The sequence below is a fragment of the Planococcus citri genome, chromosome 2, assembly GCF_950023065.1.
Source record: "Planococcus citri chromosome 2, ihPlaCitr1.1, whole genome shotgun sequence".
NCBI classification, from domain to species: domain Eukaryota; kingdom Metazoa; phylum Arthropoda; class Insecta; order Hemiptera; family Pseudococcidae; genus Planococcus; species Planococcus citri.
Window position 1 is genome coordinate 31,293,738 of NC_088678.1, and position 26,298 is coordinate 31,320,035.

General features: G+C 33.0%; 1 protein-coding gene across 1 annotated transcript; it reads left to right on the forward strand.

The window, feature by feature from the left end:
• The first annotated feature begins 133 nt into the window (after nt 1-133).
• Nucleotides 134-26,062, forward strand: Khc-73 (Kinesin heavy chain 73). Its single transcript, XM_065349643.1, has 34 exons — nt 134-993; nt 1,069-1,156; nt 1,242-1,405; nt 1,472-1,626; nt 1,695-1,808; nt 1,878-2,125; nt 2,217-2,328; nt 5,994-6,218; nt 6,325-6,342; nt 6,482-6,572; nt 6,646-6,840; nt 6,921-7,106; nt 7,523-7,663; nt 7,757-7,931; nt 8,518-8,680; nt 8,780-9,232; nt 9,327-9,540; nt 9,621-9,732; nt 9,830-10,072; nt 10,149-10,282; nt 10,368-10,550; nt 10,629-10,829; nt 11,539-11,741; nt 11,816-11,906; nt 11,986-12,155; nt 12,260-12,434; nt 13,205-13,228; nt 18,709-18,774; nt 19,794-19,969; nt 20,051-20,323; nt 20,419-20,500; nt 20,587-20,748; nt 20,865-21,005; nt 23,566-26,062. The coding sequence occupies exons 1-34, from the start codon at nt 939-941 to the stop codon at nt 23,622-23,624; spliced, it is 5,292 nt and encodes a 1,763-aa protein (XP_065205715.1). The 5' UTR covers nt 134-938; the 3' UTR covers nt 23,625-26,062.
• The last annotated feature ends 236 nt before the right edge of the window (nt 26,063-26,298 follow it).

A 26,298-nucleotide genomic window follows, 5' to 3' on the forward strand; every position in this document is an offset into this window, starting at 1 on the left:
TCTAGATAAAAAAATTAAAAAAATAAAAATTATAATCTGGTACGTTTTCTACTCACCAGGATCGCTAGCAGATCAAATCTAATTTCGAAACCACCCCCTTCCACCCTTCGAAAACTCAGCACCGAAAAAAATAGTCATCGGGCGAGTAGGGAACTGTAACCCAGGTATGTCAGACGGCCATTTTGTTCCTGGTTTGACGAACTTAGCATTGCAGTATATGGGAATTCGGCAAACTTTAACCGCGTATATCTTCAAAACCGTGCATTTTTACAACTTTTTCATAATAACATTTTTGAAAGAGAATTGAACGAGCTTTCCAATGGTATGCTACATGTATCAATTGAAATACATTTAATTATTTTGAATTTCAGTCATTTTTCAGCACTTCATTTTTGAGTTAAAAATAGTTTGAAATTGTGTGAAATTCACAGCATGTGCTCTAATTCAATGATTACTTTCATTCTATGCCAGAAATTCCGTCATGAAAACCTTGAATCGAAAAACAACAATTTTTTTTCGTGAGGAACAAAATGGGAGTCTGACATACCCGGGTTACAGTACCTTACGGGCGAGGAGCCTCAAAAGAAGCTTGATGATCCTTGTTTGTGTTTGCATTAATTTGATGAGATTTCGTGGTTGTTTTTTATAAATTATAATTCAGTCATACACCCATTTAGGGTATTTTAACCTATATTTTTTTAGTGAATTCTTTGTGATGTTATGTGGAAGTAGTGCTTGTTTTGTATCATTTGTGTAATGTATAAAAATCTCCGAAAAAGTTGCGCGAAATAATGTGTTTCAATTCGATGTATATACTTGTGCGAAACACGTCCCTTTTTTTATTGTTATCATGAAAATATGAAGTGATTTATGTATATTAGCATCGTTCATCTCTACATTGGTTGTTATCTCTAGTCGTTAGCAGAAATCTAACGAAAATGGCATCGGATAAAATCAAAGTGGCCGTCAGAGTTAGGCCTTTTAATCGTAGGGGTAAGTTGTGTTTTCGCCAGCTTCAAACACTTCATTACTGGGATAACCCTTAATAAAATCGTATTGTTTTTTTAGAAATGGAAATGGGTACTCAATGTATAGTCGAGATGAAAGACAGACAAACCATTCTCCATCAACCGATGACATCTGATAAGAACGACAGGTACAGTGACTAATCTCTTTCCTATGCTGCACTGTGAGATTCCCATACTCAAGCAGTGACTCATCTCATTTGTGTCCTATTTCAGAAAACCTCCTAAACCGTTCGCTTTCGATTGCTGCTTCGATTCAATTGATCCTCAGAGTGGTAACTTTGCTACTCAACAATCTGTATTCGAATGTATAGGTGAAGATATTTTAGATAACGCTTTCCAAGGATACAATGCTTGTGTTTTCGCTTATGGACAGACCGGTATGTATAAAGTTGGGTTAGATGTGATCCATAAACGAATTGGTCCAACTATATGATCGATTTCAGGTTCTGGTAAATCGTACACAATGATGGGAAGTATTGACAATAAAGGAATCATACCCAGACTATGCGACGCTCTTTTCGACCGAATAGCTAAAAAACAAAGTCCAGAGTTGACTTTCAAAGTTGAAGTCAGTTATATGGAAATATACAACGAAAAAGTAAGCTTAATTTCTGGTTTGGAACAGAATCAAGTCATCGGTTTATTAACAAACAATGTTTGTTCTAGGTTCGTGATCTCTTAGATCCTAAAGCAAACAAGCAGTCTTTGAAAGTCCGAGAGCATAATGTTCTCGGTCCATACGTCGATGGATTGTCTCAATTAGCTGTCACCGCGTACGAGGTAAACAACAGAACACGTTATTTGGTATAATAAATTATTATTCGATTTCTAACCAGAATTTGTTTATAGGATATTGATATATTAATGACAGAAGGCAATAAATCCAGAACCGTAGCAGCAACAAACATGAATAGCGAATCGTCCAGAAGTCACGCGGTATTTTCCATAATTTTAACTCAGATTTTAACCGATTCCAAGTCTGGTGTTTGCGGAGAAAAAGTCTCACGTATGAGTTTAGTCGACTTGGCCGGAAGTGAAAGGGCCATTAAAACCGGTGCCATAGGAGAAAGATTAAAAGAAGGTTCCAATATTAATAAGTAAGTGTCGTGTAGGTTGTAGTACTAGTTAGTTTTTTTTTATTTCTTTCTTAGACAGCTTATTACAAAATGTATTTAAACGTGTTTGCAGATCATTAACTACATTAGGTTTAGTCATTTCAAAATTAGCTGATCAATCTAGTTTCAAAAATAAAGATAAATTTGTACCGTACAGAGATTCGGTTCTCACATGGCTTTTAAAGGTAATGTATTAGCGAGGATGTTTTTTTTTAGCTTGTCAAGCTTCGTCGTAGTGAAAAAGAAACGCTCTAATTGTACTTATATATTATACGAAATTATCGATTAATTCGCCGCCTTAGGTTCCGGTAAGTGTTGTAACATAAAGTGATGCAATCTTTTTTGCGTTAGCCTTTTTTTAATTTACTTTTAGAGAGAAAAAGTATAAAATTTTTTTGATTTTTTTTTAACGCTTGGGATGAAAAAAAGTAGCGAGATTATGGTTAGGAAATGTAGCATCTTTCGAAATAAAGCCGTCTTGATAAAAATTACACAATTTTCATAATAACAAGAAGCCTCATAAATTGTTTTTCATCGTTTTGTTTTTTTCTCCTTTTTATTATGTATCCCTCGCTCGTCTTCTTTGCCCTTAACGTCTTTGTATCTTTCTGGCATTCTTTCTCGTATTTTCACGATGGTTTTATTTACGTATGTAATTATCATTTTTTTGTTTCGTATGCTTCTGTCGTTATTGTTTTATTAAAAGGATCATTGAAAGAATTTTTTTCTCGTTTTGTGCGAGGATATGGAATTTTTGGCGAAATAGGTTATGAAATTGGCGAATTTGGTCAATCGATATTGAAGTCTGAACGCAAATGGTAACTAAACGAAGCATTATCAGAAATTTCACTTTCGAATGAATCGGTGACCTAAATTATACCTACTTTTAATACCGAATTCGCTTCGTTTAAGGTGGTCTAGTTCAAGGCTTACAAGTTGAATAGCAAATAGTAGTTTTTATTAAGAATAAATATTTTTATATTATTTAAAATTTATATACCGAATTATTTTTTATTTTGGCAAATGAGGCTCTAAAAATTTTAATTAAAAAAATATTCATTTGAAAATTTTTGAGCAGTTTTTAAATTTTTTTTGCTTGAATAAAAAAGGAAATTAAATAATTATATTTTGGAATAATTTGAATTCATAGGTAACAAACGGAAAGGTGTAGGTGTAAAGTAAAATTTTTAGGTGAAGGCCAAGGTCAGATTAGCGCATTAATCCATTTCTGTTGATGTACTTAAGTCGATTTTGATGTCAGCCTTCGTCTTAAATTGATTATTGGTTTACTTCTATTTTTATTTGTTTTTATTTTCGCTGAAGAAAGTGGTTATATAATTTTTTTTTATTAAAATTTCGTGGTGAAGAGAAATTGATTTTTCTCAAGTTTTTTAAAACTTAGTAGAGATTTTTTTGTCAAGTGAACGAAGGAAAGAGAAGGAGATGGGCAACAATTCGAATTGTAAAATAATATCCGTTAGTAATTTTTATAAAATCTTTTTTTCAAACCTTTTGACGTTGGTAAAGAATGAATATTGAAAAATTGTATGGGAAAAGGTTAAGTAAAAAATTGATTGCTGTTTTAGCTACAAAAGTTGAGTTAAGTTCAATTTTGAAATTCAGGAATTTATTCAAAATAACTTAAAAATTTTTAGGGAGAAATTCTGAAAAAGCTCGCATAAAATGTACCAAATTTAGTTGTTTTTTTTTTTTTAGTACAAATGGCTTCCAGAACTCAAATCAGGTCCTCCCATTTTTCCCATTTTGATCATTTTTTTACGAGTTTTTTTTCGATGTTCTGGTAAAATAACCACCTTGATTTTCGTATTAATTTTCCATGAGGTTGATGATAAGCTCCGTAATCTTCACAAAATTGGGATTCCTTGGAGAATTGCCAAACTTTGAAGACTCATTCTCATGTCTAAAAATTGGTTTAACTCGAATGATCTCGTTGTGGGATTGTGAGAGAAATCAACAGGATTCTCAAAATCAAAGAAAACAATTTTATGAAGGCCCTTTTACTATTTTTTCCCCCAACTACATAGGTACCTGATTTTTAAAGTTGGATCTCTGCATCTTTCGAGGGCACAACTGTCCAATTTTGCTGAAAATTGAAAAAAATTTCATTTGAAAGCGTTGAGTTCGAACAGTGGGTCATTTTTTCGCCCATTGACTCCCATTGCTTTCACCACAAGTGCCCTTGAAAATGATCAAAGTACCAGAAATTGAAAATAACGTGTGACATTCAAAGTGGTTGAGTTTTAATACACATGGGAACTCAAAAACAGTTGTGAGGGGGGGAGAGGGTCGTTTGATAATGTTTCTGTTGAAAAAAATAAGTCTCGAATTTTCATTTCAAAAATACGAAAAATTTCAAATTTGATTTTTGAAAATTACACTCAGCTTAGAAAGTATACAGTTTCATAAGTTTTCAGTAACTAATGATTTTTTTGTTTAGAAACATAGATATTATTTTCAAAATGAAAACCAATTTAGTGGGCAAAGAAGTAGCTTTTCTTCCAAAATTTGGGTCAAAGTTTTTGAAAATGAAATAGGACTTGTGATGTATCGTTTCTGATTGAATCCCATTTAAAGCCCCAGAACTCCTACCCCGCCCTGTTGAATGGAGTTGAAATTAAAATAAGTATTTCTATTCTACTCGTAGCATGTGCGACACATCGCTTAGTTTGTTTTCGAAGACGCTGAATACAAATGTGACCTTGGTTTTCGGATTAGACTTATCCAAGTCCCCACTTCATTACTTCATTATCGAGAAAAATTTGAAAAACCCATCTGATCAAGTGTGATTTTTGTCCTGGTATGTTTTTAAAGATAGAAAGCACGATCATCCGGATGTTAAAGGCTTGAACCAATACTTGCTCCATAATTGATGATAAAATGAATGCTGAATAGGTCGATATCAATCCCAATCTTCGTAATTTATTTTTTCAATTTTTTGTTCTTGGAATGGAAAATTTCCCATGTGTATTTGCACATGAATTAATTTCTCTTTTCACGTTTTTTATAAAGTAAAAATCATCCAGCTGTAATTCTACTACGTTTATTTTTGTTTTTCTGTTTCGAAGCTTTCGCATTCATTTTCAATTGTAAAATAATTCTGAAACGTTTTTCATTATTTTTTCTCCTCTTATCCTCTTCTTTTCCTGTGTATCCTGTGTCTTTTTTTTTCAATTTGTGTTCAGTCGTTGATTGGAACTCGTTCAGGACGTTTTTAAAATTCATTTTTATACGGCTGAAATCTCAATTAGCACAAACGAGCTATGAATACGTCATTAAAATCCACGACTTGTTAATTTTCTAAAACATCAATTAATTGTAACGAATTTTTTTTCAAGCATATAAATTACAATTTAGATATATTTTACAAAACTGGACGTTGTAATAGGAGTCAAGCGTTTGGTACGAGGGGAGGTATTTACTAACGTTATTATTCTGACGATTTAAAAAAACAATTTTTCGACTTTAGAAATACTATTTCTTTTATATCTCGTTCATTCATTTCCGAATCATCGAACTTTTAATTTCGGAACCTCGAAATAATAAACTGATATCCTACATAGGTTTTATTCAGTTCACATTCGTTTGCCTGTGTTATTTTACGAAAATTAATAAATTCAAAATGGGTTATAAATATTTAGCCTTAATATTTCTTCATCTCGTACCGATCGTCATCGTAAATATTTGTGTTACAACACTCCAGATGGAAAGAAACCTTAAATTTACATCAATTGTTGTATACAATTTCGTCATAATTTAATCATCACAAACAATCGATATTTCGCTTGTATTCCGACACGAGTTGAGCTAATTTTTCGAATTTATTTAACAGGATAATCTAGGAGGTAACAGTCGAACGGTTATGGTTGCTACGATCTCACCAGCTGCCGATAACTACGAAGAAACATTGTCCACCCTACGTTACGCCGATCGAGCTAAGCGTATTGTCAATCATGCTGTTGTCAATGAAGATCCAAATGCTAGGATCATCAGAGAATTACGTCAAGAAGTCGAAGCTTTAAGGGAAATGCTTCTGCATGCTACCGGTTCATCAACGGTGAGTTTACATCGACTAAATTCAACAAAATAAATCAATCGTCTTACTTAATTAAATTCCCAACGGATCTAATGTGCTTTTTTTTCTTCTTCTTTTCATCACGCAGCAAGGAGCTCAACTTATGGTGAGTGAAAGGAAAAAATACTTTTTTTTTATCTTTCTTGATTTATAAGTGTAAATAATCGTATCATTAGGTTAGTTAACTCAACTCGTAAAGTAAGCAATACGTTATTTATATGTACTATGTTTCATTTTGCAAACAGCAACGAGAACATTTACACGAGAAATTAAGCGAAAGCGAGAAACTAATGAAGGAAATGTCTCAAACGTGGGAAGAAAAATTAATTAAAACTGGTAACGTAACAGAAGCCATGTTTAATCAGCGTATTGATCGAACGTAATTCATTATGTTTATTTCTTTTGGCAGAACGTTTACAACAAGAACGTCAAGAAGTCTTAGAAAGTATGGGTATTAGCGTTCAATCGTCTGGAATTATGGTGGAAAAAAGTAAATATTATTTGGTGAATTTGAACGCCGATCCTTCGCTCAATGAGATGCTGGTGTATTATTTGAAAGACAAGACTTTGGTCGGATCGGAGAAAGGAGATATACAATTATCAGGTTTGTATACGTGTTTCTATCGAGATGACCTCTATCGATATTTTGATCAATGATTTAACCCACGGATGATTCATTTTCAGGGCTTGGTATTCAAGCTGAGCATTGTATTATTACCATCGAAGAAGATGGATTGTTCATGGAACCTTTGCCGAACTCCAGGTGTTATATTAACGGCGTCGTTGTCAATAGTAAAGCCTTATTGAGACATGGAGATCGAATATTGTGGGGAAATCATCATTTCTTCAGAGTAAATTGTCCAAAATCAGGTTGGTAGAGTCATCCAGTTCTCTGTCTATTCATAATCAAAATGATTTATTTTATTAAATATATTGAGAAGTCTCCTGAGGCTAAAAAACAAGGTAGCCTTTCAATTGTTAGTAGTCAAGAAGTTTTTTTTTTTTTTTTTTTTTTTTGTGTTCATTTAATATGTCTTTAACTTATGAAAAATTTTAATTTCGTAAATCATTAAAAAAAATTAGGTTGTAAATGCAGGGATTTTTGAACTTGAAAAATCTTTGATATTTCACAGGATGGCTACAAAAAAAGTCGACTCACAATCAGTCTCATAACTTTCGATCCATATGCAATGTTGAAAATTATTTTTTTATTTTGGAATTTTAAGTACATACCACAATTTTATTAAATTGCAAATTTATTTAATTTCTAATTGTATTTTTTGCAGTATTGTCCGAGCCCCCAACACCAGCTCAACCTTTAGATTATAATTTCGCCCGTGAGGAGTTCATGTTGAACGAGCTTAGCAACGATCCTATACAGACTGCTATTGCTAAAATGGAAAAACAGCACGAAGCAGACAAACAAGGTACTTGCTAGATTTATCTGAAAATTGTCTTCCTTATTTTTATTAATTTTTTGAGATTTTATATAAATAACCCACTATGATTGACTTTTGCAGTTGCTCTAGAAAAACAACGCCAAGAATATGAACGCCAGTTTCAGCATTTGCGTAGTATTCTATCTCCTTCGACTCCATATTCGCCTTACGTACCTTACGATCCTTTTAGAGCGGGTAAACTGACCCCTTGTACGCCTACGTCGCAGATGAGGGTTGAAAAATGGGCTCAAGAACGGTATGTAATGCTTACCTTAGTATTCCTCTCTATGAATCGTTTTGTAAAATAGACTCGAATCCCCCCTCTCCCTCCCATAAAAAAACCAACTGGAATGAGGTGATTCTAATAGGGCTATTTTGGAGCTATTGGATTTCCTTTCAAGAAATTCAAATTTTTTGACAAAAATTATTTTTGAGCACTTTTGAAGAATTTTGAACATGAAATGGGCTTACTTATAACATTCGGTTTTTTTGAAAAAAGTGTAATTATGATTACGACTTATCAAAATTGTTAAAATTTTGTAAGAAAATCATAAACTCAAGCGAAATTTTTTTTAGTTGTTTTTGGAGAATTTTAAGCCCAAAATAATTGAGTCCTGATTTTTGTTATTTTTGAAAAAAATATTACAACTTGTCAAAGTTGACTAAAATTTTGCAAGAAAATCAAAAAATTTTTAGAATCCAGCGTCATTGTGTTTAAAAAAGGTGGTATACTTGGGTCGAAGGAATTTCGACGTTTCCCGTCCTTTTATGATTAAAAGCCATTTGACGTTGAGTTGTTCAGATCATCGTGGACTAATCAATCTTGTTTTTATTCCTTTCAGAGAGGAAATATTCCGCAAGAGTATCGGTCGATTAAAAGAAGATATCGTCACAGCGAATTCCTTGGTACAAGAGGCCAATTATCTTGCCGAAGAAATGGGCAAACAAGTCAAATACAGTGTCACATTGCAAATCCCTCCGGCTAATTTGAGCCCTAATCGTAAAGTAAGTCGACTGATTTTCCTGCATACATTTCTTCTGCGTCAGAATCAGTTAATTCGAATCGTATTATATTAACGCACTATGTCATGAATCACGTTGCAGCGTCGCACATTCGTCAGCGAACCGGCCATCTTGGTTAAACGTAAAGGAAACGGAAGTCAGGTTTGGTCGATGGAGAAACTGGAAACGAAACTGGTCGATATGCGAGAAATGTTCGACGACTTCAAACGAGGGTTCAATAACCCCGAGTACTTGGAAAACCTGAATCAGTCGTTGGATCCATTTTTCGAAAACCAAGAGAATCATAATTTGATCGGCGTAGCGAACGTATTTCTGGAGGTTTTATTCCACGACGTGACGCTCGATTACCAAACTCCGATTATTAATCAACAAGGTGAAGTTACCGGCCGATTGCAAGTGGAGATTGCTCGTATTGGCGGTACTTTCCCTCAAGATAGAGTTTGCGAAGCTGCCTCCGAGAGTTCCGGTGATAGCGAACATAACGAGGCGAATGAAGACGATGCTGCGTCCAATACGAGAGAGATTACGGTTAAAGTAAGCGTCGTTATTGGAATATTGTGTGTAAAAGAAGACTACTTTACTTGTTTATTCGGATTTTACGATGGTTTTTTGTTTTTTTGTGGTTTAGGTCAGAATTAAGCAAGCGTCCGGGTTGCCACCGTCCTTATCTAAATTGGTATTTTGTCAGTACTCGTTTTGGGGTGTTGACGATAGTATCGTTGTACCGTCCACTGGCGCAAGTGACGTACCGACGTCATTTAAAGATAATATTATATTCCGTTTCGATCATACGAAAACTTTTACCATTCCTGTTACCGAAGAATTCATCGAACATTGCGCCGGTTCGTTCAGAAAAAAATTTGTTTTCACTTAGGTGGTTTTTGATTGTCATGTGACTTATAATTAATGTTACATTTTACAGAAGGAGCGCTTTCTATTGAAATTTGGGGCCATCGTGGTGCCACCACCAAGTCTAAACCCGCCTGGGTTGTTGAGCAAACTCAGCTCGCCAAAGCTAGATCTTTGGCCGATAGGTAATTAAAGAATTCGAAAGATATGGAAGAATTATTCTATGTATTTAATCGTTTTCTGTTCTAATGTATGTACTCGTTTGTTTGTTTTTTTCCACAGATGGAGCGAGTTAACGCGTAAAATCGAGCTTTGGGTTGAAATACAAGAGCTTAACGATCAAGGAGAGTATTCACCGGTCGAAGTTAACGTTACCAATAATGTCCTAACTGGAGGTATTTACCATTTGAGACAGGGTCAACAGCGTCGCATACAAATCTCCGTGAAACCGGTTCAGAATTCCGGAACACTGCCTATAATATGTGATTCGATTACGAATATCGCCGTCGGTAGTATTTTGAACAGGTGAGCGTCTCAATATCTCAATGAAAAATTGATTTTTTTGTGAACTTTACTAAATTGGCAAACGTTTACTTTTTAGGAGTCGTCTACAAAAACCCTTGGACTCGTATCAAGATGAAGATCTTAATATGTTACGCGAAAAATGGAGCGATGCTTTGATGAGACGAAGACAATACTTGGATCAACAAATTCAGAATCTTCTTAATAAGCAAAGTACGAATCCTGAAGACAGTTTATTCTCATTCTCAATTTAATATTAATGACATATTTTTTGACCGAATTTTTGTTCTTTTGTTAGACAAAAATGAACAAGACCACGAACGCGAGCAAAGTTTAGTCGAGCAATGGGTTAGCTTAACGGAAGAAAGAAACGCCGTCCTAGTACCTGCCGCCGGGTCAGGTATTCCTGGAGCTCCAGCTGATTGGATTCCGCCCGTTGGAATGGAACCTCATATTCCCGTCTTGTTCCTCAATTTGAATGGTAATCAAAGTTTTCAACGTAAGGATCAACTTTTTGACTATCGTTAGGATAGTTTTTAAATCACCTGTGCTGTTTTAGGTGACGACTTGTCAGTCAATAATCATCTGTGTGAAGCCAGAGACTTGCCTGTGAGCGGATTGAACTCGATTTTGTCCAAAGAACATGGAAAGAATTTCTATAATTTGCCCATAATTAAGTATTTCGAAAAAGACGTGTGTGCCATTGCATCGTGGGATTCTTCGGTGCACGATTGCTCTCATTTGAATAAAGTCACCGATAGTAAGTTGGCTGTGATTAATTTGAAGATCGTTTTTGATAAATTCGATGTCGAAGTTTCAGTCGATGTATTTTTTAAAGTATTTTTTGGAGCTACCGAAATTGGAAAACGAATCTTTTTAATTTTTTTAACTCTCACTTTGCATTTTTAACCGAAAATATACCGAAATTTTCCTAATCAAAATTTTAACTGCCCAAATTGATTTTTCGAATTCTGTTGAATTTTTGAAAACCCAGAAACAACGGTTTTTCGAAATTTATGTTTTAAAAAAAATGGAATTTTTCAGTAAAAACGATGATAATCAGTTCTGAAGCTAATATCGACTTCTCAAAGTCGAATTTTAGCATGTCCAACCATTTTGGAGTTTCCGGCACGATTTTTGATCATCTAAACCGGTCCAAAATGAGCTAAAACTCAATTTTTAGCTGTTCAAGGTGAATTTCGTGTCTTTTGGAGAAATTCAGAATTACTGAAAAAATCAAAAATTGTATTGGGGCCTCCAAAATGATTGGAAATGGTGAAATTCGGTTTGAATTTATTTTTATAAGTTGTATTTAAAAAGTACGTTGAAAAAACATGAATTTAAGGAAATAAGATTTTGTGGAAAAAATGAGAGGTTTTTGGAACTTCGTCGAATTTGTTATCAAATGATGTTTTGTCAGGCTCGTCACATTCAGAATTACTAAAATAAGTATGTATTCTAATTTTCAGGTAACGAACGTGTGTATTTGATTTTGAAAACAACCGTCAGATTATCTCATCCAGCCCCGATGGATGTTATTCTACGTAAACGTCTGTGCATAATTATTTACAAAAAGCAAAGCTTCACAGATCGTATTATGAAACGTATTGTTAAATCTGATTCAATCACCAAGACCGGAGTAACCTACGAAATCGTCTCAAATGTTCCTAAGGTAATATTTCCCTCTCTAATTGCGATTATTTTGATACAAATTCTAACCTGAAGCTATTTCTGTATTTTTTTCAGGCCAGCGAAGAATTAGAAGAGAGAGAATCACTGGCACAGATCGCAGCTTCCGGAGAAAATACATCGTTGGATGACGGCGAAACTTATATAGGTATTATTTAGTCTTCTGATCATTTCCATTTCACGTCTCAAAACTTCATTGATTAACTAACCTAATTTCTTTATCTTAGAAAAATACACCAAAAGTGTCAGTGCTGTTGAAAGTATTCTTACATTGGATAAACTTCGACAAAGTGTCGCCGTCAAGGAACGATTACTAGCTCGAGGCAACAATAATAATGCCGCCGATTACCAAAGTGCTGCGATGAGGAAAACAGCCAGCGTTCCTAATTTCTCTCAGGTACTAAAATACCTCCATTGAAATTCTTCCGTCTTCAGTTAAACCTATATATTGATACGTTTTCCAATAATCCGACGTGTTTTTAATCTCATTCCTCGGAACAGATTATGCGATTCGACAGTTTCGACTTCCTTAGCCCTGTCTGCAACAAGAGTATTAGCAAATCCGAAAGCGTCATGGATCTGAATTCGGATACCAAGCAAAACGAATCTACGTCCAAAGTGAAGAAAACCAAACCGGATACGGATATTGTTCCCACGAAACCATTCGGCGCTATAGGTACGCTTTTAGCTTGCGCATATTGTTCAATTTTAATTTTCATCTTTCGTCTCGTTTTTTGTAATACGTTCGAAATTTTCAACTTCAGTAAAATGCTTTCCCGATCATCCATTTTACGTGCGAAAAAAAATAATCGATAGTGTTTCTCGAAACGAGGGTTTACATATACAATTTACTTACGCGAACGAGGTCCATCGAGCTTTCAAAAGCTTACGTGTACTTGGTGGCTTTTTAAATAATTAACGCGTTTCTCATTCTTTTAAATTATCATGAAATTCGCTTGTTTAGCGAAAAATACCTAGCTATGTGTCCTTTCAGCACAAGGTGATTATATGTATTAAGCGCACGTAGGCGAACTCCATCTCTATTGGCATATTACTCGTACCTACGGCTACTCATGGAAGAAGTATCTGACAGGATTATTATTATCGAATGGTTTCAAACCAATTTACATACTCAACATAGGTCGTAAAAAATATAGGATTCGCTTTCACAGCTTGGTAATTTTTAATTGGTACGGTTTCTTTCACCAGCTTGATTTCATGTATTTATCAGAGGAACAGTATTGAGAAAAAAAGATCTCATAATGTAATCAATTGGTTCAGCTATATGTCTTATTTATATCTGTGTTTTTTTTGTACTTCAAATTAATTACCGGTAGAATTTTAACTAACTCCGGCTACTGCTATTTTAACTTCTATAACCCTTGCTTATGTTAACGGTAATTTTTTTTCTTTTTTTTTCTTGTTGTAATTTTCGTTCCTGCACAGACCGCAAAGGCTCCATATTATCAGGTAAATAATGCTTTTAATCGCTATGCATGCTTAACACTATGTTTATTTATAAGATTATTTTAGTACGAATACCTGAATTATCAATACGTAGGTATTTTTATTCATATTACAATAAGCGAAAGATTTAGCAATGGTTAGTGATGATTTTTTTAAATAATGCTGATCATATTGCAGTTTTGAAACTACTGAATTCATTTGATCAGAATTTCATTTTTTTCCTCATTAATTTTTTTTCTTTGCATTGATTCATTTCATTCTGATTATTTCGTTTGAATTTTGAGATTTTTTTGGAGAGGGAGAACTAAAGTGTATAAATCATTTTAGAGAGCATATTTCATTTATATCGATTTTTCAAGTTTACCAACCAGATTAAGAAACCCAAAATACCAGAATCAACGACATCTGTATCAATAAGATCAAAAACGTTCTTTTTTTTATTTTTAATTTTACTCAAAATTAAAGACAATGGTGACTTTTAAGCAAATAAGGAGGAAACAAGAGTGGGTTTTTTAAAGCTTAATATTGACAAAATAGCTCGAATTCATTTTTATTTTCACTGAGGACATCAACTGAGGCAAGTGTGGGTGTGTGAGGGAGGTAGAAACGACTTGCATCAAAAAAAGTTGGTCATATCCGCCGGGAAATTTTTTAAAACATACTCTTCTGGTACCTCGAATCAGACTAACCCCTCGAAACTGGGCGTAAAAATCCTGGCAAAATACGCCCAGTATAAGAAAAAATGTAAAAAAAAAAATTGCATTCATTTTTAAAGCATTGACCCGAATGAAGGGACACTGGGAGTGGTGCTGTAGGTTGGATCTGAAAAACGAATTCATACTCGATGTTCAGCTGACATGTTTCGTGTTGTTACTTGTTTTGCCTTCAAATTTCAATTACTCGCAAACGTAATTCAAAGATGTTAATATAATTGCATAACCAGTTTGCCGTAAATACGCGAGTTTATTTTTTGTGACTTGATCCTTATCAATTTGAATTAAACATGAAGTATGATGCTTCAATTTCTCTCATTTCCTTCACTTTTACCGTACCCTGAAAAGGTGAGGGGGGCTTGAAATATTCATGCATTTACGATTTCTTAGGAAGCTGTCGAACCTTGAAGGCTCTATTTCAGGACTGGTTGAACTCGAACAAAGGGTATTCCCGGTTAAGATAGGTGAAATGGCCCTGCTCCCAGATTTGGAAAATCATGATGGATTATTGTTGGGTACCTCCAATAAAAATTTTCGAGCGGAATTTTCGCCCCCCAACCCACCCCCCTTGGTCAGTATAGCCAAAAAACGCGTTTTTTGCGCGAAAAATTCTGTATCCATGAGTGGTGGGGGTAAAATTCTGGTACCACGCAGAATGTGTAGGGAAAGCCTGGGCCTTTCAACACGATTTTTTTCAAAATTTTTTATCATAGTGGTGGGGGTAAAATTGACAAAAGAAAACTTTGAAGCGCCACAGCTCCGAACTGAAGGGTACTACACAAAAACTGTTTTCGCCAAAATGTGTCTTTTTACAAGTACTTTCTTCCTACTAATCCATGAAATTGAAATTTTGTCTGCAAAAGGCTCATATTTGCAAAAAACTCTAAAAAATACGCGTTTTTCGCGGTTTTTTGCAAAATTATGCGAAATATGCGAAAAATGTATAGAACAAAAAATGTTGAGCGTCGACTTTTACCCTAGAAAACGTGTTCAAAAGATTGTCAAAACGCTCATCTACTGAAATTAGCTCAAATTGTAATCATGAACTCCGTGAATAAAAAAATACCAAAAAAATTCAAATTGAGATCAGAGCGATTCAGTTATAATTTTCACGGTCTTCTCATTTTAAACACATTTCCACAATGCTTGGTCAAAAAAAATCCTTCAAAATGAAAATATCGCAAGTCAAACTTACATAAAGTTGCCATAGAATGGGCAAATTATCCAAAAATTGTTCAGAAATCTAACTCAAAATCAGTATTTGCAGAAAATACAAATTTCGATTCCAATTTCAATTTTCAAAAATTTTAACAAAATCTTTTTCAAATCCAATAAGTACCATACATACATGTTCAACAAATCTTACCAAAATTCAAAATCTTGACCCATCATGAGGGACAAATCGTCTGAAAAATCAATTTTTCAGCATTTTTGAAGATCCTTTACCCACTTATGTACTAGATATTCTGAAAAAAAGTATATGTTGTGTATTGATTTTAAAAATGGAAAAAGCAGCACTTTTGAGACAAATTCTGGCAAACGTTAGAACTTTTTGACAATTTTTTCAAAAACTGGACTTTCAATCTATTTTGGCTAACACAAGATTTGATTAACCAATTTGCCATAAAATAGAATTTGGATAATTCATCAGAAAAAGGCCTTTGCCCACAATATTTTGTCAAAAAAGTGGAACTTGCAGACAATTTTGACAGAAAGCTATAGTTTTGACAATGTTGGCTAAAAGCAGAAGTTTTTTTCACAATACTAACTTATAGGCATGTAATTTACCTATTTATTTTGAAATAACTGAGAAAAAATTGAATTTTGACAATGGTTTGGCAAAAAACAGGATTTCTTTAGGATAATTTTGGGAAAATCAAGAATTCTTGCCAATTTAGGCAACAAACTTTTTTGAACATTTCGGCAAAAAGCAGGAGTTTTCTTTTGGAAATTTTTACAAAAGTTAGGAGTTTTTTTTATAATTTTGACAAAAAAGGAACTTATTTACGATTCTGACGCAAACGAGATTTTTTTGACAATTTAGGCAAGAACAGAACTTTGCAGACAATTCTGGCGAAAAATATAACACCGACTTCTTAGGATCATTTTGGCAAAAGAAGGAAATTTTGAAATTTTGGCTACTAACAAAGTTTTTTTGTCATTTCTACAAAAAATATTAGGACTTTCTTAATAACGTCAAAAAAAGGTATTTTTTCAACAATTTTGGCAAAAAACCGGACTTTTTTGGAAATTTGGAGAAAAGCTGGGATTTTTTAATAATTTTTTTTACAATTTTGGCGAAAATGAGACTTTTTTTACAATTCTGGCGATAAGGTTTTTTGAACATTTTGGCATAAAACATGTACTTTTTTTGGCAATTTTTACAAAAAGTCATAATTATGGCAAAAAGTTGGAAGTTTTGAAATTTTGGACAACAGGTTTTACTGTTCATTTTTACAAAAAATATCAGGATTTTTTGATAACGTCATTTAGAAGAAAATGTATGTATCTTTCGACAATTATGACCAAAAACAGTGCTTTTTTGATAATTTCGACAGAAGTTGGAATTTTTTTATAATTTTCATAAAAATGTGACTTTTTTGATAATTTTGGCAAAAGCAGGAATTTTTGACATGTTTGCAGTAGCGATTTTTCGCCCCATACTATGTAGCGACATGACCAACGTGGCAATTATCAGATAGTGCACAGTGCAGGTGCCATAATACCTCATCTCATGACTTTGCTGCAGAAATGTGATGTGTGCGTGCGCTTAGCACAGTAGATGAGCGTTTTGACAATCTTTTGAACACGTTTTCTAGGGTAAAAGTCGACGCTCAACATTTTTTGTTCCATACATTTTTCGCATATTTCGCATAATTTTGCAAAAAACCGCGAAAAACGCGTATTTTTTAGAGTTTTTTTGCAAATATGAGCCTTTTGCAGACAAAATTTCAATTTCATGGATTAGTAGGAAGAAAGTACTTGTAAAAAGACACATTTTGGCGAAAACAGTTTTTGTGTAGTACCCTTCAGTTCGGAGCTGTGGCGCTTCAAAGTTTTCTTTTGTCAATTTTACCCCCACCACTATGATAAAAAATTTTGAAAAAAATCGTGTTGAAAGGCCCAGGCTTTCCCTACACATTCTGCGTGGTACCAGAATTTTACCCCCACCACTCATGGATACAGAATTTTTCGCGCAAAAAACGCGTTTTTTGGCTATACTGACCAAGGGGGGTGGGTTGGGGGGCGAAAATTCCGCTCGAAAATTTTTATTGGAGGTACCCAACAATAATCCATCATGATTTTCCAAATCTGGGAGCAGGGCCATTTCACCTATCTTAACCGGGAATACCCTTTCAAAAAAAAAAAATTAATAGATAAATAAAAGTGACAAAAATATCACAATTATGTGGTAATCGAAACTTGAAAAGCTTAGAATTTCAACTTTTTGGGTTCAAGTTCAACTTTACATCAGCGTACAAGTACATACAATAGAAGATGAAAGCTGCAATTTAAAATTTTTGAAAATAATGAGTACTCCTTTTGCCTGCTTTTCAATCAGAAAATTTTTAAAATGAGATCTAAGCTCCCCTCAAGAGCTCAAAGGTTCCGAATTTTGACCAAAATTGAAAAATTTTGAAAAAATTGAGTAGCATATCGATTATTATTAATTGGAAGGTCCTGGAATCGAATATTGGAGTATTTTTTCAATCCAGCCCTTCAGAACCCCTCCTCCTCACCTCTTCCTTTGAAAATGATGAAAAAATTGAAAGTTACGTTTGTGTGACTCGTTGTTTTTTAATTTTTCAAAAATATTTAGTTCGAATATCCGTATTGTAATTTTGTATAGCACTCCTCAGTACCTCTTCAAGCCCTTCAATTTTGGAAAAAAAGTGTGAAAAATCCTAAAAATGTGGTGTGACGTGTAGATTTTTGCGGATTCGAGGTCGTGGAGTCCAAATAATATACAAATATTTTTAGGATTCGACCCTTTGAGGTCTCTTCAGTCCATAATTTTGGAAAAAGAGCGACAGAGGCATTGGGGGGGGGGTGGTGAAATCCAACTCCATGAAACAAATAGATAGGTAGTTTTATTTTTGTCGGTAAAAAAAATTCAAATTTCTGTTTCATCCAAAAATATAAAATTTTTTCAATTCAAAAATATAATTTTTTTCAATTTAAAAATATAAAATTTTTTCAATTCAAAAATGAAAAAATTGTTTTTAACACTTTTTTCCTCTCAATTTATTTTTAAAATGGAGACTTGAAACTTTTGAGACTATAAAAACTTTCAATTTTGATTTATATTGGCAAATTCAATTTTGTAAAAATCTATCAATCTATTATTTTGGGACCAAAAATCGCGTAGAAAACATTCTTCAACTGTAGCTCTGCTGAGATGAGAAATTGGGAGAAAAGTAGAGAGGAGGGGAATGAAAAATTTAAAAATTGGTGTAAAAACGTCTTGATTCATGTATTTTATTATTCAAGTATTGTTTTTCTTACGTATTGAAAAATACTTACTTTCATATATCATTCTACATCACATGCTTTCAATAATTGCTGAAAAAAAATCGATCTACATTTACATACATTCAAGGCATTCAAATGCCCATTTCAGTTGTAAATCTCAACAAAAAAAAAGCTTTCGCTATCATCTTAGTTTTATGGTATTTTTGTTCCTCACATCCTAATAATTACATTTTGTTAATGAACATTAACCAATAATATCGTGTGGTTTTTTGGGGTTTTGTTTTTGTTTTCTTACAGCTCGACCTACATATTTGAATTTGAATGTGAACTTGAATGCTATTCGTCTTCAAACTGGGTTAAAATGTATGTCGTAACTCTAATCTTTTACGTTGTTCTGTATTATTTTTTTCCTTTTTTCTTTTTAAAATTAATTTTACGAGTATTTGGCTAGAAACAATCATCTTCCGGTTACTTTATTGGCTGTTTTGTTGCTTAATGTGTGTGTTGTGCGTAAGTGCATGCTTGTTGCATTACATTGTGTTGTATTAATTATTGAAATATGGATTTGCTTAGATCTTGTGGTGGAATTATCGGTATTTAGTTTTGATAGTGTCGAAAACGTATAGTTTTAGAGTTGACATGATTCTGAAAAGTAGTCTAATGCATGTTAAAGTACCTAATACGAGTATATATTGTGTAGTTCCTACTAATAAAATTATCCAATGCATTGATTCATCACTTTCACGTTGATCACGATGTATTTTAGTACAAAAAATTATACCTGCTTATTAGCTGGATTTTCGAATTATTAGCTTAGTGCACTTGAACTGACTTTCGAACGAAAATTCAATTAATATGAAATTATACTTAGGTACTTAGCTCTTTTTGAAGCTAAATAATCAGACTTGAGGTTTTATCAACTCTATGAGAATCTTTAAAATGAAAATCCAGCTATGTACTACATCAAGCCCAAACCATCCATCATTTTCTCCTCGTACATTATGCAATTGTGAAAAAGTAGCTGTTATTGTACAAATAATTCGAAAGACTCTCCATTCCATCCATTACCTATTTACGATGTAGTAATAATGCCTGTGATGGTAAAATAGAACCATTCCCGTCGGTATAGGCTTTGTAGAATTACTTTTATTTCGTTTTTAATTTTTATTCTTATTTTTTATTTCAAATCGAAGGAGAAATGACTCGAAGAAAACGCCTGATTGGCATGTTAATTTTGTAAATACTATTTGTAATCGCTTAAAGGAAAGCGTTGGAATTGATTAGAAGTTGTGTCGATGAAATATGTATCAGCCAAGCTTTATCGCTACGATCGAATGTATTTTGTGATGAACTTGTAATTTACGATTTAATTTCGATCTCAGGTTCTCCTAATGCGAAGTTGGGTCTGCGAATGACCACGTTGCACGAAGAACATTTCGGTGCAGCGGCTTCGGACGCAGAGCAAACCAGCGAAGAGAGTTCGGCCGAATGTTCTTACACCAAGACTCCGGTAAAGCCTCAGAAGCTCGAGTTGAATAATATTAATACCGTAGGCCAAGTGAGTTATACGAACGATCATTAGTGATTTGATTAATGTGAGATGGAATTGAATAATTCTCAACGTATGTATCCAAAACAGGATGACGATAATCAAGATAATTCGGATGATCATAAGACGGAAAAGCTGCAAAGTAACCCTAGTTCGGCGTCGGATTCGGAGCAAAATGCCGAAACCGAGTTCGCCAACAATAAAGCCCATACACAGCTGCAAACTCCTGGGACTTCTTCAAGCGGATATATTTCAGAAGCATTTTCTACCTCTAATCTTACCAATGACGATTCCCTATCGATTAAGAGTAACGTTGGAGATTTTACTCCGGATAAGGAGCTCGATAACGGGGATGATTCTAATGTAAGTATAGCAAAAATTGTAGAAACCGGTGTCTGGAAAAATAGTACATATATTTACAGTACTTACCTAATCGTAATTTTGATGTTCTTATTTAGCTACAGGAAAGCAGTTTTGATCAGACAATTGATACTAGCGAGCTTGATTCTACTCCTATGTGTGAAAGCACCAGCACAACTGGTACGTATCATCTACATTAAAACGAATAATGGGTACTCTACTGAAGATCATTGGTTGTTAAATGACGTGTTGATGAATTTGTACAGATGGAGATAGCACCATACCCGATGAAATCATACCAGATTGGATCGTGGTCGGAGAAAGTGTTCTGATTCGACCCTATAATTCATCCGGTGTTATATCGTTCATCGGTGGTACCGAATTTGCCGGCGGTATATGGATAGGAGTCGAGCTAGATGCTCCTACTGGTGTGTGAAATTTAATAATAAATTTCCAAATAATATACCTACTTTTTCAACTTAATCTGGATGAAATCTTGAAGTATTTAACGATGACTAAATCCATATTGGGTATTTTTTTTTAGGTAAAAATGACGGAACTGTGCAAGGCATAAAGTACTTCGATGCTAAACCCAAACATGGTATTTTTGTTCGAGCTGATAAACTTATACAAGATCGCAGAGGACGAGCTATGCGGACGTCGTTGGTCGACAAGAATGTTAAAGGTGTGTAAAATAAATTGTACTTAATTTGAGTCGCAGGTTGAAATTCAAATGACATTGAGTAATGGATGAGGGGAGGCATAGAATAAGATTCATCAGAGATTTAATATTTTTGAGGAGACTTCATGTATCATTATTTTATGCTTTTTTTTTGCATTTAAGAGATTCTAGGACTCGTTGCAAAATTCCAGGTCCTAAAAGTTTTGATTGTCACCGATAAAAACTTTAACTGCCAATTGTAGGGTTCTAGAAATTCTCAATGAACTATCATGAACATTTTGCCTACCCAATTGTAAAAATTGAGATTCCTAAAAATTTTTCATTGTGCAGCTACTCAATTGTAAAATTCAGGGCCCTAAAAATTTTTTAAATGCCGTACTTGAAAATTTCAGCTGCCTAGTTGTTAATTTGGAAACTCAATGCTCCTTCATGAAAATTAATTTTACCTGCTTAATTGAAGAATTTAGGAGAAATCTTTGATCATTATGGTGAAAATTTTAGCTGCCTAATTCATTGTTAAATTCTGGGGGTCTAAAAATTCATAATGCAGAGCTAAGTAGCTTTTGGTTAATTTCTCGACATTTTGGTCAATAAGTTATCTTTCTTAAAATAAATTTTCAAGCCTTTAATTTTTTGAAGAAAAGAAAAATGTTAATGATTTTAATAAGTGAATAATTTGCGACTTCTACATTGCCTTTTCAGCAAAGGTTTCAAAGTCTGTCAAATTCCGTTTTTTTATTGCCAAAATTGCTAAATGGTCTCGTTTCTTGCTAAAAATTCTCGCTTTTCTGCAAAAAATTCCAAATAAATGTCTACTGTCTGTCTATTTTTTTTTAAATTACCCAAAAGTTTCGTTTTTTCAACAAAATTATGAAATCATTTTTTGGCAACTTTTTGCTGAAATTGACAAATTTATGAAAAATAAAAATCTCACTTTTTCAACAAAAGTGACCATAAAGCCTCATTTTTTAAAAATTTGAACCAAAAAGTTGCTTCGACAAAAATTGCGAAAAAATTTATTTTTTTGCGAATAGTTTTCAAAAAATCTTGGTTTGATCTAAAGCTAATAAAAGTTGCTTCTTGACAAATATTATCGCCTTTTAGTAAACAGAAGTCATCCCAAAGTCTCGCTTTTTTCCAAAAATTTCGAAAAAGTGTTTTTTTTTGGCAATGGTTTTTCAGAAATACTTTTTTTTTACTAAAATTGTCAGTTTTGCTTTTCGACAAACAATTCTCGCATTTTCAAAAATTGACTTGAATTTGTCGCTTTTTTGGCAGAAAAAGTTCCAAAAAATCTTATTTTCCAAAAATCCAACTTATTTGCCAAAAATTGCGTGGGAGTCTTGTTTTTCTTCAACTTTTTGGACAAAAATTACGAAAAAGCTTTTTTTGTGCCAATAATTAACAAACGTTTCTCATTTTTGCTGAAATTGTCAGTCTTGCTTTTAGCCAAAAATAGGCAAAAATTTTCCCTTTTTAGCAAAATTTCTGAAAATTGTAGGTTTTTTGCAAAAAATTTCAAGTCACACGTCTTGTTTTGCAAAAAGTGTCTTAAAGTCATGACTTTTTGTCAGAAATTTCCAAATAGCCCTTCTTATTGCCAAAATTTTCAGTCTCGATTTTTTATCGTGACATTGCAAAATAGTTCAACTTTTTAAAATCGAAAAAAAAAGACTATTTCATTACCTATGTAATGTTCTGTTATTTTTGTGATTTGTTTCTGCATTAAATTTTGTCGCTTGTTTGATCACTAAAATTATGGGTTTTTTGGGTGGGGGGGGGGAGGGAATTTGAGTATGAGCTCTGTCAATGTTCTATTATAAAAATTTTAGCTGATTAGCTATAAAATTCAGTTTATAAAAGTTTTTGATCGTCCATTATGAAAATTTCAGTTGTTCAATCCTACATTTCTGGGTCTTAAAATTCTCAATGGTTCATCATGAAAATTTCAGCTGCCCATTTGTAAAGTTCAGAGCCCCAGAAAATTAGTTTTAGGACCATTCTTCAAATTTTTATTCATCTGTTTGATTAACATTTTATTTTTCTGTTGAACATTTTTCACGTTTCTCTTGCATTTTTTCAGTAATTTTGTTTTTTTCTTTATTTGTAAAAAAATATTCATTCATTTGGACCATTTTTGAATGTTTTTTTTTTCTTTTTTATAAGATCATTTGATGAACTTTGCTTTTTTATATCAAGATGTTAGTTTCTTCACCAATAATCTATCTTCGTGAAATTTTTGAATTGATTTTTCAATAAGTTTTGTGTCTGTTTTTCATTTTTTTAAACATTATTTTTTCATTTTATTTTTTTGTGGAGACTTTTTTTCTCGGACTTTTTCAATTGAAAACTGAAATAAAATATTCGATAATTTGATTTCAATGATTGGAAATCGCTTCATTTTGTTGCGATATTTATTCGAAATTTTTGTGAAAACGTTTAAAATACAATTTCAAGTTGTATTCAATTTGTTTTGCTTCAAGTTATAATTATCTGATCTTGTTTTTTTTTTTTTTTTTGAAATCATTCATCTTATTTATTATTATTATTTTTTTTTATGTAGGAGAAGGACTGAGCCGATCTCGTGCCAAAAGCAAGTCAACCAGTCGATTGGTGAAATAGCGCTTAGCCCAGAAAACCGTTCATTTGAATGGTCGAACTTACAGCTGTCAACGAAAACATAATTGTTCATAAATGCTGATTTCCTTCTCCTCTCATTGATTTTCCTTCTCCTTCTCTCCCGTCATTCTCCTTTTTTTCTTTTTCGATAGGCGTAATTATACACACTTGAGATTTACCTATACCTACTACTATAATAATTTTTACATAATTTTTTGTTATAGCCAGCTTGGATTTTATTTTCATACTGGACAATTCGATTCTTTTTTAATCTGTTTAATTTTATAAACGTTGCAAAAGGAACACGATGGGATGGCTTATATATATTTTTATATTTTTAAAAACCACTCACAGTCGAACGGGCTTAGTGCATTTTTACCACACATTATTTGAATCGTGAGACGTATTCACTTATTTTATTTTCAATTTTTTTTCATGAAGTCAATTAGAGAATGACCAATTTTGACTTGACTTAATTTTTCATACATACTTATCGACATGAATATAAAAAAAATTCAAAAAAGCGCACAAAACTTGAGATATATTATATAAAAGTGAAGCTACAAATTAGTATAGGATTTACGAATAAATATTACGACAATTATTAGAGAAAATAGCTCATTTTAAAAAGCAATATTTTTATAAATATTTTTTTTAAATCGACCGAAATGTTTGTTAGACGCGTATGCGAATCGAAATCGAAATTGTTCGCGTAAAAAGAATCACAAAACGATGTGTAAATAAGTAGTTTATAAAAATTTTCAAGTAATATGCCATCCAATTATCCTGCCATTATGTGTTTTGTGTATACAATTGATTTTTTAATCGTAATTTTTTGATTCGATTTGTTTTGTGACCTAGAAAGGTCGAGATTGGATGTATTTAGTTATTTAATTCCTTAATGGGAGACGAGTTGCACTTGAAAATGTTTCGCTATGTTCACTAATTTTGAAAAAAAAAAAACAAAATCGCCTCGGAGTTTTTTAAATTTAAAAATAAAGATCACTGATCACTTACATTGATTTCACATTTGAAATGAAACTAAAAACATTCCGAATTTTTCCTACATTTTATTTAATTATTTTATTTATTTATTTTTCGTTAATCGAAGTTACGTACATTACCTGACCATGTAATATTGGTTGTAGAAGGTAATTCTTTTTTTTTTTTTGTTTTTCCTATTCATCTTACATTCCATTTTACAAGTTTAAACGAATTTTATATTTAATTGGAGATACGTTTTTATTATGTGTAATTGTGTACTAATTACTATGTAATTTATTTTATATTATTTTAAAACGTTTTCGTGCAATAACTCGCATAATTAGTGATTCACAGTTACCATTGTAATATGTTTTACGTGAGTACTACGCTCGAGTACTACGAGTCGAGTATGTTAGTGTGAGTGTGTGTATATTGTTCGTGTCTGTCTCTGTGTACATTATGACGATATTTGTGTTTGTTTCGAAGTTTGAAGAAAAAAAAATCGTAGGATTTTAGTAAAAGAAAAAAGTGATAGCTGAGCACGTGTAGGTGTAGTAGAAACCGGAGGATTTTTAGAGAATTACAAAATAATTTCAAAGTGTAGAACCGGTTTTGGTATATTTTCTTTCTTATTTTCGCCCTTTCTTTCTATCTACGCACCGAATAACGCAATCGAATTTTTTTTCTTAATTCATTTTTCATCGATAAGTAGATAGGGACGGTGGAGGAGATGCTGAGAATATTCGGCGTATCTCATCGCCTCGATCCCTTAGTGCTTTCATTATTATAATTATCTAGTCAAAACTTAATCATCAAAATATTTGTTATTATTACGGAAAGCGTTATTACGAGAATGAAAATTGTACCAACATTTCTTTTCTTTTTCTTTTCTTTTTTTTTAATCACTAGGAAATTTTTAAGCAATCACTTACCAGAATGGTGGAATTTCTTAATGACCTTTTGCCAGTTTTATTTTTCTCTTATTTCTCTTCTCTTTTTTCGTACAAATATAAGGACTTGTTTTTAGCATTATTACTATTTTATTATTACTACGATGATGATTATTATTATTCTTAAATTACGTACTGTATTATTATTTATTAACGTGTTTTACAAGCCTTTATGTACGCGTGTTCGATTTTTTGTTTTTGTTCTGTTTTATTATTTTTGATTTTTTTGGTTGAATTTTTATTTTTTCTTTCTTTCGTCCTTTGATAGCACAAATTTGTTCGCAGTTAGCTTCGAATCGCGAGTGATTAGGTAGGCTCGTTGGGTAGATGGCGGAGTTGTTCGCGTTGGCCAGTATGATATTAATTGAAGAATTTTACGCGAATATGCTATGTTACCTGCTCATCGATGAGATTAGCTAGAATTTTAGGCTATTACGTATAAAGTTTTTAAAAAAATCAACTGTAGTTGTCGTTCATTTCATTCAAATAAAGAATTGCGCAGCCGAATGTGTTCGTTTTGTGTGTTTATTACTCGCAGCAGATGTACTATTTCGATCCTTCAACATACTTATGAGGGAGCCCAGAGTCACTTGACGAATAGATTTTGGAAATTTTCAAACGAGAAGTACATTATTGTAATGTTGTGATATTTGAATGAAAACAATGGAAATTATCATTCAATTTGGAGTTGGGAAATTGCGATAGCAATATTAATCTCCAAAGCTAAATTTCAAGTTCAAAGA